Source organism: Mandrillus leucophaeus, unplaced genomic scaffold (genome assembly GCF_000951045.1).
Source record: "Mandrillus leucophaeus isolate KB7577 unplaced genomic scaffold, Mleu.le_1.0 Scaffold167, whole genome shotgun sequence".
Classification (NCBI taxonomy): domain Eukaryota; kingdom Metazoa; phylum Chordata; class Mammalia; order Primates; family Cercopithecidae; genus Mandrillus; species Mandrillus leucophaeus.
In genome coordinates, this window is record NW_012101665.1 from 3,757,258 (window position 1) to 3,772,746 (window position 15,489).

General features: G+C 37.5%; 1 protein-coding gene across 2 annotated transcripts in view; it reads right to left on the reverse strand.

Annotated features, from left to right (window-relative positions):
• SLCO5A1 (solute carrier organic anion transporter family, member 5A1) overlaps positions 1–15,489 on the reverse strand; it is a 155,424-nt gene that overhangs the window by 51,036 nt on the left and 88,899 nt on the right. For both annotated transcript variants that reach the window (XM_011976498.1, XM_011976499.1), the window contains one exon: positions 12,790–12,954. In XM_011976498.1, the coding sequence (XP_011831888.1) occupies positions 12,790–12,954 (165 nt within the window). The remainder of the gene's footprint in view (positions 1–12,789; positions 12,955–15,489) is intronic.

Below are 15,489 nucleotides of genomic sequence, written 5' to 3' on the forward strand. Positions count from 1 at the left end.
TGTCCTTTATATGGAGGATGGTCTATTTGATGAATAGGGAGAAAAGCCAAGGTCATTCTCATTAATAATTAATATTTGTGTTGTTCTTTACACTTAAGTAAATTTTAATTTTTAAAACTTCAAAAGCCCTCTAAAATGGATACAATTATAGCATTTCACAGCCAATAAAACTGAGGCCAAATTAGTTAACTCACTCAAGGCTACACAGCTTGTAAGGGGCAGAGGCAGATCTTGAACTGAGAACTCCCAATGCCAAAACCCACAACCTTTTTCCTATAGCATATTGGTTCAGTACAGAGCAGGTAGGGAATCACTCACTTTAGCAGGGTATGGGCCTGCTAACATGCCCAGTAAGAAGTTCCTGGGTTCTTAAAAGCAGAAATTTAACCATTGAGTTACCTTATTCCTGTAAAGTACCCCCACAAAGGCAAAAAGTGAAGCAATTCAGCCTCAGTTCCATCTCATGTACCAAGGGAGAAAAAGAATAAAGATGTATGTATGCATGTATATATGTCTGTATGTATACATAAAAGAAATTTTAACTTCCAGGAAAAGGTATAGATCCAAAGTAAAGTGGTAAGATAGTGATTAAATTGAATGCCTAGAAAAAGAAGCTACTCAAAAAAATCAGAGGATTTTGTAAGTCGTGGGGGATGGTGGGATGTTTGTTAGTTGCCCTTTAGTGAAATGTTGTCTAATTCAAGTCCTCATTGCAGAGATGCAGACTCCAAGGGTCAGGAAGATGAAAGTTTTCATTCGTTCCTTCATCAGATCTATTGGGCATATCTTTGTTGATTGAACAAAGGATAAGATGCACTCAGTAGCAGAAATGCTCCTACGTCTGCTCCTGACACTTCAGTGTTTCCTCTGGGTTTTCAGTCATTTTGAAAAGCTCTCTAATCTTTCTCAACCGGACTTTTATTCACAAATAAATCTTGCTCTGTGAACAACATATAATATTTTGTATGATTCAGGCTCTCAAGGGGCTCTGGGCTATTCAGAACACCGTGGGGCTGTGACCATAGATGTGGTAATGTGGAGAGCACAGAGATGAATGTCCTCAGAGCCCAGAATATATCCTCATAAGTAGGTCATGTTTGTCTTTGTTTTTCAGTGTGAGCATGCACACATGTGCTTGGGAAACAAATCCCAGATATACTCTGACTGTGCTATTAATCATCAAAGATGAGTGAAGCAAAAAACATTTTAGTTAATTGAGAGATTTAGTCAACAGACATTTTCCCGCACTGTGCCCAAATATATAAAATTTAAAACACTTAAAATTTCTTTTCTCCCACTAAGAGTTGTGAAAAGTAGCCATTTATATTGGAAAAATAAAGGCAGAGTAAATAAATCAGAGATATAAACATTTGACCCTGACTCTACACTGATTCAGCTGATACACGTTTAAAGCAATTGTATTTTTATCATTGATATTACATCTCCTAGCTTCCTTCAGTTCAGATGAGATTATCCCTCAGCCTTTCACTTCAGTATCAAGTCTCTTGCTTTCTCTTTCATTTTCCTACCTCCCATTTTTTTTTCTTTTCTCTCTCTTTTTTTTTTTTTTGTAGGGATGGAGTCTCACTTGTTGCCCAGGCTGGAGGCACAGTGGTGCGATCTCAGCTCACTGCAACCTCTGCCTTTTGGGTATAAACGATCCTCCCACCTCAGTCTCCTGAGTAGCTGGGATTACAGGCATGTGCCACCACACCCAGCTAACTTTTGTATTTTTAGTAGAGAATTGGGTTTTGTCCTGTTGGCCAGGCTGATCTCAAACTCCTGAGCACAAGTGATCTGCCCACCTTAGCCTCCCAAAGTGCTGGGATTACAGGCATGAGCAACCATGCCCAGCCTCTACCTCCTATTAGCCACACTTTTTCTTCTTCCTCTTAAAATCCATTCCCTCCAGATAATCTTTCTTATGAATGTTTTCCACATGTCCTAAGTCCTGCATTTACTCTTCTGCCTTAGATTCCTCTTCCTGGAAGATCTTATAAAGTGAGCAATACATTTATTTCTAATAGCTACTTTCCAGACACTGTGTGAAGCCCACAATATACATTCTCTAATTTAATCCTCAGAGCCTTTGCTACCCATAGAGGATGATGAGTTCATCCAGGGTCACAGGCAGCCTACAAGTTTCACTAGACTGAGGCCTTGAAGGTGCAACCCCTCTGTGTTCTCATATGGCTTCCCTGTGCATAGTGCCAGGCCCATAGCAAAAGCTTTATAAATAGTTGTGCATGGATGGGTGGGTGGGTGAGTGGATAGGTGGATGAATGGGTGAAGGGATAGCTGGATGAAAAAACAGAGTAAGAATTTCAACTAGATCTATCTGTCTCCTAAACTGACTGTCTTAACTTCTATGCTATATGTCTTACCTAATACGTGAAATTTGGAGAAGAAAAAATTGACACAACAAAAATTCCAAATTGTAAGCAGCTTCTCTGAGGACCAGTTCAATCTGTATACTATGGACCTATAATGGATTGCGAGGTGTGTTTCTTGCAAAAATTGATCTGTGTGCCTCATTTTCATCAACTCTTCACTGGAGAGAGAAGGACTCTCTTCCACTGCAGTATTGTGGTGAAGACTGCAAAGCATGCACAGAAGGCGCCTCGCTAACACCATGCCCGGCTCGGAGCGGAAGCCTAATAAAGCTCACCTGCTTTTACTATCATAGCACAGGCTCCACTGAAGGAAAGACGCCAATTTGCTTTGGATTCCCAAAAGCTGCATAGGCTTTTTAAAGTATTTTCACAAAGATTAATTCTTTTGATCTTTATAAGAATCTGAGGGTAAATGGTAAATCTCGGGCAGGAAAGAGCGTGGGAAGGATGAGGCCTGAGTATTATGTGACAAAAACATTCACAGCCTCTCAGTCTCCTTTCCCTTTCTGGAATCCGCTTCTCTGCCAGTGCAAAGACAAACTATATGCTGGGCAATCAGATAGTTTAAAAGGAACAAGTATAATGTATTAGACAAATGGGTTATTTAGTATGAAGTGACTTATGCCTATCACTATCATGTCATAGCAGAAGAATGGAAACAATGAAACGCCAATCACTAGGGGACTGAATAGACTTCACACAATAGAGTAGTGTGCAGCTATCCAGAAATGAGCAAGGTCTCTAGACTGTATGGTACATAACAGGGCATATAGCATGCCAACCTATGGAAAGAAAGGTGAAAAACACCAATGTAAAATACTGACTATATATTATATATATTGCATATGTAATAAATGTATTTACTTACGTATTCAAAAAGAAATTTAAAAAGGATAAACTAATTTTTTAAATGGCTTCCTATAGAGGGAGGAAGAGAATTGGAAGAAACTAGAACGGAAGTACTTTGTTTATAGTTTTGACCTTCAAACCAAATAAATGTTTTATGTAATTTTAAATACAAATTTAACTTTAAAATTTTAAAAAAAAGTAATTCTAAAATTAAAAACTCAAAACAAATTAAAACAAATAAACATCACAACATATCAGACATAACCAAACAGAGAAGAATTACTTCAAATAGCTTCAGAACAGTATTTTGCACATCCGTAGTAAGAAATTGCCTTTGAATAAAAGAAACTGCAAAAGTCTAAAGCTGTATTTAGTATTTTACAGTTAACTTCTGTGCTATATGTCTTATGGTTTATGGTTGGTAATACTGAGAATTGATTTGAAATTATTATACATACATACAAACACACACACACTTGAATAAAATAATCATGTTAAAGTCATTAGAAAAAAGATTTTATCATTAAACAAAAGGGATTAAAATATAATATCAAAAAGTTAAGTAATAACTTGTAATATTAACCTTTGAAATGCAAATATCTGTATAATCTCATGACTTTTCTTAATTAGAAAAAGCCCAGAAACAATGACATCTTGTAGCAATGAGCACCCTGAGTATCCAGATGATGGTGTCCAAGTACCATTTTCCTGTCAAAGAAACCAAGATTCCTTGGAGATACATGACTGATCCGAGGTCTAGGGCAGGAAATGTGGAAGGTAAGTGAGTCACCTTTTGTCATGACAGAAGCCACAAAGACTACTGAGGTAGAGCCAAAGGACACAGGTGCTGACTTTAAGGGGCTCCCAGTGGTCAAAGATTGGGCAACTGGAGCATCAGAAAGAATGATGACTGCCATGGAGTAAAGCACATCAAACAGCTAAAAATAAGTAAATAATACTTTAACAAATTTTGGCCACTGTATAAATTTGCTAGAATATAAATTTTTACTCTGAAAACTAGTAAATAAAGAGAAAGAATCACATAAGAAATTACGATCACTGGGGGAACTGGCCAAACAAGAAGCTGGTCATTTGGTGAACTGATTTGGAACAATTCAAAGACAGAGGGAGCGTGTGTATGTGAGAGAGAGAAATTCGTAATATGCTGCAAGCATGGACATCCCTCCCTAACACCTTCTTACTGTCTCCTGACCCAGAAAGTTTCCGCTACTTTACTCCTATGATTAAGATGAAAATAGTCACTTCTTACCATTTTATATGACTGTATTACCTCTCTTAGCAAGTGGGATTTAACAAAAAGCCTTCAAATTACCACTGTAAAGTAGACCAATACAATATGTTTTAAAATCAGAAAACCTAACAAGATTTCCTAAAGGAAATTTAAATGTAGCACAGTTTCATAACAGAAAAAGAGGAGAAATTGATTTTTCTTGATTATCTACTATATAACAAATGCTTTAAGATCTAATTAGCTCACTTAATATTTTACAGTCTCCCTGGGGAATGATCACTCACATTTTACAAATGAGAAACTGAGATTCTGAGTGGGTAAGCAACTTGGCTGAAAGTATACATCTAGTTAAGTCACAGATCTGGGATTCAGAGAGGTCTGTGTACTACATCAGGCTGCCCACAGCAAAACGAAACAGATAATACTGATTCTGGACAGGGCCAAAGTTTGTGGGGATGTAACATTACTACAAATACCAGAGTGATTAATTGGTTAATAACTAGTCCCTTTTAAGACAACAAGGTAACTCTATAGGGAAGGTAAGAATAAATGTTTACTTGGTACACACAGCTTTGGAAAAATTATTTAATCTAACATTTTAGGGAAGGAAGAAATTACAGAGTTCTTTTCAGTTCAAGTTATTGTTTTCTAGACTAGAAAACAGACCTGGAGAGAAAAACACTGTCCTCCTTATGTACTGCAAAAGCCCTGGGAGTCCCTGTGAGGAGTAACTACACAGGCCTGGAATTAGCCTGAGCTGTCTTGCCGAATCATCAACGTGTATCTTCAGGGCACTGACTCCCAGTCAAGGCACAAAACATGTCCATGAACAGTGTTGCCTTATAACTATGGGTCCAAAGTGGTTGAGGATGGTTTGTACCAGTTTGTCAGCATTGTTTATTGACAAAAATGAACATGAACTCTGTAATTTCTTCCTTCTCTAAAATCTTAGATGAAACAATTTTTCCAAACATGCTCATTTCATGTTTATTGTAACCGGTCTCACTAAGACCCCTGGAGAGCTCAGTTGTTGAGGCTGGTTATATAGCAGGAATCTATGGCACCAAGAAAATATTTAAAATATTCAAGTATTTCAAATATTTTAAAACATAAAAAATGTTTAAAAGTATATAAGACTCCAGACAAAACACCATTTTGGATTCTATGGTTCCTGGGTCATCCATGCACACACACATCCGTGGTGCCTGGTATAAGAGAGAAAGTGGATCTTGCCACTCCCTTCTGAGGGGGACAAGTGGATCCTGCCTCTTGCTATGAGATGGCCTGTGGCTGCAAAGTATGAGGTTGGTGCAAAAGTAATTGCAATTTTTAATTTTTTTTTTTTTTAGAGATGAAGTCTCGCTGTATCGCCCAGGCTGGAGTGCAGTAACACGATCTCGGCTCACTGCAACCTCTGCCTCCCAGGTTCAAATGATTCTCGTGCCTCTCAGCCTCTTGAGTAGTGGGGATTGCAGGCATGTGTCACCACACCTGGCTAACTTTTGTGTTTTTTGTAGAGATGGGGTTTCGCCATGTTGGCCAGGCTGGTCTCGAACTCCTGACCTCAAGTGATCCACCCACCTTGGCCACCCAAAGTGCTGGGATTACAAGCATGAGCTACTGTGCCCAGCCAATAATTGCAGTTTTTGTCATTACTTTCAACAGCAAAAACCGCAATTACTTTTGCACCAACCTAATATATCTTTACTTTAACGCTGATGCTGTGTAGTATCCTTTCCTGCAAGAAATGCCAATGTGTTTCTTGTCATTTTGGGTCCTCTGAGTCGTAAAGACATTATTAAAGAGCAACTGAACCGTGTTTAACTGCCATCATTAGAGCACTGGCTAAAAACCTGCCACATGGTAAACACTCAAACATTCCTTAAATTAGTTGACTGATAAATAAAGAGAAGCTGAGTATTCTGACTTTTTGTCCACTATAAGCTCTTATAAAAGTTCTCATTAGCACTGAACAAATGTAATTCAGCATGATGTTAATACATACCTCTCTGCCCAAAAGACAAAAAGCCTATAATTGTCACTTTTTGTTCCTAATAGCTTCTATTCATCTCAATAATAATTAAAATGATATAAGTGGGAAGACTTTAGCAGCTGCTACAAAACGTTGGTTTGCAAGTACCTCTCTCCTCTCTCAGAGCCACCATGCATGAGTGGTGTCAGTACACATCTCAGGGCCAAGTGTCATCACCTGACCATGGAAATGGACGGTGATAGTGGACATCCACACCTAAAATACTTTATTTGTATTTAAACGCTTAGTCTCAACATTAAAAAGAAAATCTGTGTACATGTTTACAAAACTAGTACAAAAATGGATTTTTAAAACTGCTCATAAAATTATATAAAAGCTGTTGATGCCCTTAGAAGAATGAAACAAATCAAAGCCCATTCATATGCCTCTTGCATCTAAAGATGAAGTGATTCCCAAAGGCTGCAATTTAAGTTCAGTGGTACTGCTGTAAATCACTTCAACCAAATCCCAATTCAGTGGCTGAAGATGGATGGCAAATATTTGGTTATTTAGACAACAATAAAAATTACAGTAATTTTTAAAATTATACTCCAACCTAATTCTTTTACCACAGAAATAAGTATCTCAATCACTCTACAGTGAAAAACAAAATGGAATTTTCCAAAGCTACTTCCCTTGTAAAGACAAACAGTAGCTCTAACCCTTTATAATTCTACACATCAAAGGGCAAGAGCCCAAGCAAAGGCAAAGCTGAAAGATCACAGTGCTCTGAAAGCAGACGTTGTGGGCCATGGCTGAGTGGATGGAAGTGGAATCCTAAAACCTTTGGAATATTGTCTTTTTGGAAATAGTGAAAAGACTAAATTAAAATGATGACAACAGCATACACGTATTATAATATTTCAGTAAAAATCACACAGTAAGGCCGAGTACAGTGGCTCATGCCTGTAATCTCAGCACTTTGGAAGGCCGAGGCAGGCAGACTACGAGGTCAAGAGATTGACACCATCCTGGCCAACAAGTTGAAATCCCATCTCTACTAAAAATACAAAAATTAGCTAGGTGTGGTGGTGCATGCCTGTAGTCCCAGCTACTTGGGAGGCTGAGGGAGGAGAATCACTTGAACCCAAGAGGCGGAGGTTGCAGTGAGCCAGGATTGCACCATGGCACTCCAGCCTGGTGACAGAGTGAGACTCCATCTAAAAAAAAGAAAAAAATCACATAGCAATATGTATGTACTCCAAGGAGTATAAGACTCTAGCATCCGGTTCTAACACTTACTATTTGCCTTTAAGTAAGTTGCTTAAACCCCTTCGGGCATTTTTTTTCTCATCTGGAAAACTGGCATAATTAATAATTCATAGGCATTAGTTAAATTGATTAAATGATGTTATCCATATAAAATTGCTTAGGTAGAGCCTTGAACTTAGTAAACACTCAGTACATGTCAGCAGTGTTTTTATTATCATCATTATTATTACAGAGATTTTATTCTCAGACCTATTCAAAGTGCACAACTTCAGATGTAAGGTGCTATCATCATAAATAGTATTTTTTTTACTCTGAAATGATCAGGTTGTATTTTTCCATTTGTATTGTTGTACCTATTTAAAGTTAAGTAAACTTCAAAACAAATCACTATTCACTACTTCATTTGATCCTCACAACAATGCTGACATAGAGAGAGATGGGGAGAGACTATCCTCAAGTTACAGATAAACTCCAGTTTCAGCCGAAATTTAGGGAGGAAAGTGACTTGACCAAAGTCATGCAACTAGTTACTGGCAGTGAATGGATTCCAAGGGCACCCTGTATAACTGCTCCTTCAGGGTTGATATGGTTTGACCCTGTGTCCCCACTCAAATCTCATCTCAAATTGTAATCCCCATAATCCCCATGTATCAAGGGAGGTGCCAGGTGGGAGGTGATGGGATCATGGGGGTGGTTCCCCCCATGCTATTCTCATGTTGGTGAGAGTTCTCATGAGATGTGATGGTTTTATAAGGCAGTTTCTCCTGCTCTTGCTCACTCTCACCTGCCACTATGTAAGACGTGCCTCTTATCCTTTCACCGTGACTGTAAGTTTCCTGAGGCTTCCCCAGCCATGCGGAACTATGAGTCAATTAAACCACTTTTCTTTATAAATTATCCAGTCTTGGATATGTCTTTATAGCAGTGTGAGAACAGACTAATACAAGTGGTCTTCCCATCATTTCAGGCTTCTCCAAAATACCAACTTCATAATATTTAGCTAGTTTCAAGAGATAAACATGACCCCAAGTGGGTCAGCAGAAAGACCATGAGCAGGGAGAGTGCACTGTGACACAAACCCACTGTTTCGTGGAAAAACACTATACCAGAGGAGTGAAGTGGGATTGACTGTGGTATTGCGATGATGCCCTCATCAGACATTGGTGTCACCACCTCCCGCCAGGCACAAGCGTCCTCAAGTGATTATGGCGTGAGAGAAGAGGAGCTGAAGGTCCATGAGCAGATTTCCCATCCTGCACCTGCTTGCCTTTGGAGCTCTATTTCTGACCTAGGGATAAACTCTCCCCTCCAACCTTCTCTACCACTAGAGGAAGCTTTATCCTCCCCTGCTGCTTTGCCTTTGCTCAAGCTGGTCCTTCACAGGAAATAAACACCTTTTCTCCAAACTCCAAATAGGCAGATTCTAGTTTCCCTTAAAAACCTAGTTAAAAGCCATTGTCCATGAAATGCAACTCAAACACACTATCTCATCAGCCAAAATAATCTCTGTGATCCAAATTTTCTGTTAATTTATTTAGACAGCTTTTTCTAATGTATTTCATAAGTTTTCTCTCTCCTCTTAGATGTGTAAGCAACTTAAGGCGCTGGTGTGAGTCTTTAGATTTCCCCAGCCACACACCAGGCACAGCGCTGTGCACAGAGCTGGCATTCAATGGCAATGTGAACGAGCGAGCAATAGAAGGCCAGTCCTTCCGTAGGTGTTTGGTGCTTCCTCTCTATCCATAACACAACGCAAACAAATTGCAATGAAGGTCAGGGTATTTACCTAAATAATTTTTTCAGTGAAAAGAGAATTTTAACTCAAAAACGTTGTCAGATGATAAATTCTTTTTCAGATATATTTCTTAATTCCCCATGTCAGTCTACATGCATTAAAAAAAGGGATTCACAGAACAAAAGAGCTCAAATTTTAAAATTTCTTTTAAAAATGAAATCTATGCCCAGAGAGTAAGAATGAATAAACTGATAACAATTCAAAAAACCAAGAGAAGTTTTAACAAATTTACAAGAAGACAACAAACAACCCCATTGAAAAGTGGGCAAAGAACATGAACAGACACTTCTCAAAAGAAGATATACATGCAGCCAAGAAACATGAAAAAAGCTCAAAATGACTGATTATTAGAGAAATGCAAATCAAAATCACAGTGAGATGCCATCTCATGACCAGTCAGGATGGCAATTATTAAAAAGTCAAGAAACAACAGATGCTGCCAAGGCTGTAGAGAAATAGGAATGCTTTTACACTGTTGGTGCAACTGTAAATTAGTTCAGCCATTGTGGAAGGCAGTATGGCGATTCCTCAAAGACCTAGAACTAAAAACACCATTTGGCCCAGCAATCCCATTACTGGGGATATACCCAAAGGAATATAAATAATTATATTATAAAGATACGTGCACACGTATGTTCATTGCAGCACTATTTACAGACAAGGAATCAACTCAAACGCCCATCAATGATAGACTGGATAAAGAAAATGTGGTGCACATACACCGTGGAATTCTATGCAGTCATACAATGGAACAAGATCATGTCCTGCAGTGACATGGATGGAACTTGAAGCCATTATCCTCAGCAAACTAACACAGGAACAGAAAACCAAACACCACATGTTCTTATAAGTAGGAGCTGAATGATGAGAACACATAGATAGAGGGAGGGGAACAACACACACTGGGGTCTGTTGTGGGATTGAGGGGAGAAGGAGAGCATCAGGGAAAATAGCTAATGCATGCTGGGCTTAATACCTAGATGACGGGTTAATAGGTGCAGCAAACCACCATGGCACACATTTACCTATGTAACAAACCTGCACATACTGCACATGTACCCCAGAACTTAAAATTTAAAAAGAGAAGAAGAAAAAAACCAAGAGGAGTTTTAAAAAGAATTACCTCTGTTTAATCTTACTGCAATTTAACAGGCCCCTCTACTCTTAATCAATCTTAATATCTCTTGACTATTATTATTTGTTGCCTATCTATAAAGAAAAAAAATATGCGACCTGGAAATAAAAAGCTTTTTATCAGAACAAGTAGAATAGCAAACATTGTATAAACTGCATTGACTATGATCAAAATAAATAAACAAACAAAAGTTGCTGATGACAAAATCAGAATGGAAGTGGCATTTTTGAGATATTGCTTCTTTCATTCTGACATTGGACCATGGGATGAACACTGTGAGTTAGCCTTATTCAATTCTGCACTTCCCTGGCCAAGTGGGACCCATTTAGTGGCCACTGCCTCAACCATACCACTGTGGAAGTCTGCAGCCGACACCCCAGCTCCAGCTGAACCCTTTATTCTGTTTTTCCACAAGTTGTCTGTCTAGCCTCAGCCTCCACCAGTAGCTAAGAGATGACTTTAGCCAGTATGCATTCAAGGTGCATTAGTGCCTGCCCAGCTCAGCACTGCACTACTCTCCCACTAACCCTGGGGGTGAAAATGGTGCAACTGCAGAGAAATGGGATGATCTAGGCAGCTCTGCTCCCTAGTCTGTCTGGAACCGGGGCACACAGTATGGCTTCCCTATGTGCCCTATGTGTATCCTGGGGAACTGTGTTTATGAAAAAGATGCCTCTAAAAACATCGGGTTTCATGGTCAAATGACTTTGGAAAAGGCTGTAGTCTGAGTCGTCTTCTGGGAGTTTCACAATGCATATCGGCATATTAAAGGAAATGAAAGGGCCTGCAGTAAAGAATCCTATGATACTTTGTTGAACTCAGCAAGTTCCAAATTTATTTTATTATGAACTGTCTTCCCAGTAACACCTTTGAATATTGAAACTTAGTTTGGGAAATGCTAGAGACTACAATTAACAGCTGTGTGGCTTTGAATCCGACTACAAGACAATTTTTGCTTTCCCTGTCCAAAAATCATTGCTCAACAAAGGGTTAGTGGAAGAGTTAAACTACAAATGGAAGGTTTAGATTTTCTCACAACTAAACTATAAAATAATCTGGAAATTTTACCTTAACATAGGAAAACATATATTTTTGCAACCAAGATCGAGAAAAGCATATTTTAAGTCACAATTACAATAGTCCACAGCAGTATGTTCTTTATAAAACATGTGCTATCCTAGACCCACAACCCAATGTTGTATGTCTTTATACATGTAAGATGAAGCAGAGAACAAAGTGATTACCCAAATATTTCAAATCAATTTCTCTTTCTACAGTGATGCCTGTTCATTTTCAGATAATTCAAGTTTACTGGATTTGAATGTGGAACTGGAGAACTAATTCTCATAAGAGTGTAAGTGACCTGAAAAGTTATCATAATTCTACACTATTTAAATATACTTCAACTGTTGAAATATACCTTATTAAATAAATTAAGACTTTAGGAAGATATGGTCAGCCATCTTTGATACCACTAAGAAAATATCTAGAATATTACATAATATACTGAAAATTTCTCCAATATCTGAGAATTAATGTTTCCACATTTCTAAGCATCCAATTTATTATGAAAGAAGATTTGAACACTAAGTACTATGGGTATATGCATCAAAGTCTCCTAAAAATCAGTTTGCCCAGACATCAAATATCTAAAATAAAATTCATACATTTTCTTTTTAACTTCACACATCTCCAGTAATTCAAATAAAATCTGTTCACATTTCTGAAGGGGAAATCCTGCTACCATGAAACAGATCTATATTTCAGGTTATCAATTTTTTTAACACTTTAAGACCCATGCCAACCCATAAAAAGATCTATTTAGATTTAAATTTGAATGTCATTGCCTATTTCATTTCTTTAAACTGAGAATCATGTAAATATAAATATGCAAAATTCTCTCCCTTCCCAAAACACAGTTGGGAAATGTGTCACATGGTAATACAATCTGAATCAAAGAGAACACTTTCCAGGATTTCCTCCTTCTAAAATCTGGGGGGAAAGGTAGCTGTTAATGAACTAGTTTAACACTTCGATGTTAGATTGAACTTTCTCTTCACCCATTCCATTTCATGGTCAAAATGATCATGTTTTCAAGCAGCCCTAGCGGCAGTGCCTTACCAGTGTAGATGCTGGCATTGGAGGCTGGGATACCAAACTGTGACTCGATGAACTTGGGAATGAAGGTAATGAAAGCAGTTACAATGGCACTCTCAGCTGTGTATGACAAACTCACAAAAAGGAATGTCATGTTGCTTAAGATCCTGACAGCTGCTCTTGGTAGGTCTACAAAATGACAAAAATGACAAATGAATGTTATAAACAATGGATGGAAAACAAAATAAAACTGAATTGTTTTTGAAATGAACCGGAAATAGCCATTCAGCAACATTTGCCACCAAAGAATAAAAAAATAGAAAGATCCGATGATGATTAGAAACCATTCTCTCTAAATAGATTTTGTTTTGTTTTGTGTTTTACTTTCAACCAGGATATGGAAATTAAGTAAAGTACCTAAAAGCATACCCATACAACTGATAGTTCCTATTTCAAAAACTGTTAGAATTATTTGCATTTCTTCATTGATTAAAACAATGTTATTTATTGTTAAGGCCTCAAAGTCCACTAGATGTGTAAAGTGCCTGCAATGCAGCCTTCAATTACAATTTCCACTTTTCCCAACTAACATTATGATGTAGCTATTCCGCTTCTGTGGGCATCTACATGATGTTGTACTTCTGATTGTCAAGCCTCATTATGAAACAGGAAATAGTCACAGTTTAAAAAGCTAAAAGAATGAGGCCATGAGGTCAGACACTCTGAGGTACTGGAATTGGGGAACAAAGATCTCCAAAGGGAAAGGAGAGCCAAAAGGTGGGGGCTTAGCATCTGCTGAGCTGCCTCCAAGAAAGGAAAGCCTCACCCTTGAGTCTAGGCATTTATTTCACAGAACCTGCCATCTATATTTTTCAAGATATATGTGCAAGTATTTTCACTGGAGCATAGTTTATAATACCAAAAATGTAGGAGGGGGGAATCTACATTTCCATCAATGGGAAATGTTTAAATAAAAGATGGCACAGCCATATAATGGAAAACCAGACAGTGGTTAAAAATGAAATAGAGCTGTATGTACTGGCATGAAAGAACTCCAAGAAATATTTGTATTAATTTGTAAAGCAAGCTGCAAAAATAGAAGTACATATATGTGTGTAATTCTTTTTAATTAAAAATCAAACAAATCAAAACAATGTATTTTATATGATCAAATATATACTTTTCAATCATACTCATCCTACAGCCTCTTGTAAACACTGTAAATTAAAATGTCATATCCAAAATTTAGAACTTAGAAAGTTAAGATTACCTATCAACAGTTAAAGATTCAAATTAAGTTTAGCAGTATATTAAAAGCCAATGTGTTGATTCTAAAACATCTGGGAAAAATATATAACACCAGATTATTAAGGGTTTATGTTCTCTGAATGGGACTAAGATTGGGAAATAGGAAAAAAAGGAGATTATTGTGTATATACTTTTGTATTTTTACATGGCTAGAATGTGAATTAATGTACATTTATGTAATCTTTACGTATCTTCATAGAAAAGGTAAGGTGCATTATTTTTGGCAATACAGTCACCTCAGAACAGTTATCTCTTTCAACATAATGAGTCATTTCATTAAAATTAGCCAAGAACTTTTATTAAAGCTATAATTCATAGCTTCCTATTCACCAGAATTTGAAACGTAGAAAGACTGCTCACTATCATCATTTTAAAATTTAGGCTAAATTTAATGTACTATATTTTAATTTAATTTTTAAAGTTTAAATTAACAATTAAAAAAATTAAGATGCATGCTTCATTTTTTCACATGGATAAACACACCAGAGAAAAAACATAATCAAAGTGCTTCATAAAGTCATCCTACAGCCTCTTGTAAACACTGTATATTAAAACGTCATATCCAAAATTTAGAACTTAGAAAGTTAAGATTACCTATCAACATTTAAGATTCAAATTAACTTTAGCAGTATATTAAAAGCCAATGTGTTGACTCTAAAAATCTGGGAAAAATATAAAATAAATTTTTAACATAAGAAACTAACACACTATCACATGACTATTTTAAGAAATACTAGTTATATGGAATGGGTTTTTCTTCTATAGCCATTTGGCACGATAAAATAGCCTTCTCATTTCAAGTGTAACTAAAAACATGCATGATGGTTCTCTCTTCTATTATTAAAAACGTCTGCCGTTATCTAAGAAGAATTAGCAAAAGTTCAGACCTTCAACGACTCTAAGTTCCTCTCTTCTTTCTTCTACCTTTCTCAATCTCCTTTACTGGGGCTGAGCTTTCAGCCTACAGCCCTCCAGGAGTTGGGGTGGGAGCACAGTATCCACGGTTGTACCTTTAGTTGGTGGGACTGGTTGATTTTTTTACATCAAAGGAGACTTAGCAAGTTATAAATGCATTGAAAATAATGGAAATCAGTTTTCTAACCGCCAAAGAAGAGAGTTACAAATATGGAAAGGGGGATCATTCTACATCAGATTGGAAGCAGGTAGTGGTATGAACTCACGGTTCAGATAGGCAGATAGATAAATAGATTAGATGAAGATAGACACATGGATGATAGACCATGTGTGTGTTTGTATGTGGGTATAAATATAGGTCCTTCTCTGTCTGCTCACAAGGCTTAGAAGTAATGACACCCTGGTAGGAATGCATCCACCTGGCACCCAATTCTTGGTTTCTAAAAACCATCTTCCCAGACCATCCTGGCTAACACGGTGAAACCCCGTCTCTACTAAAAA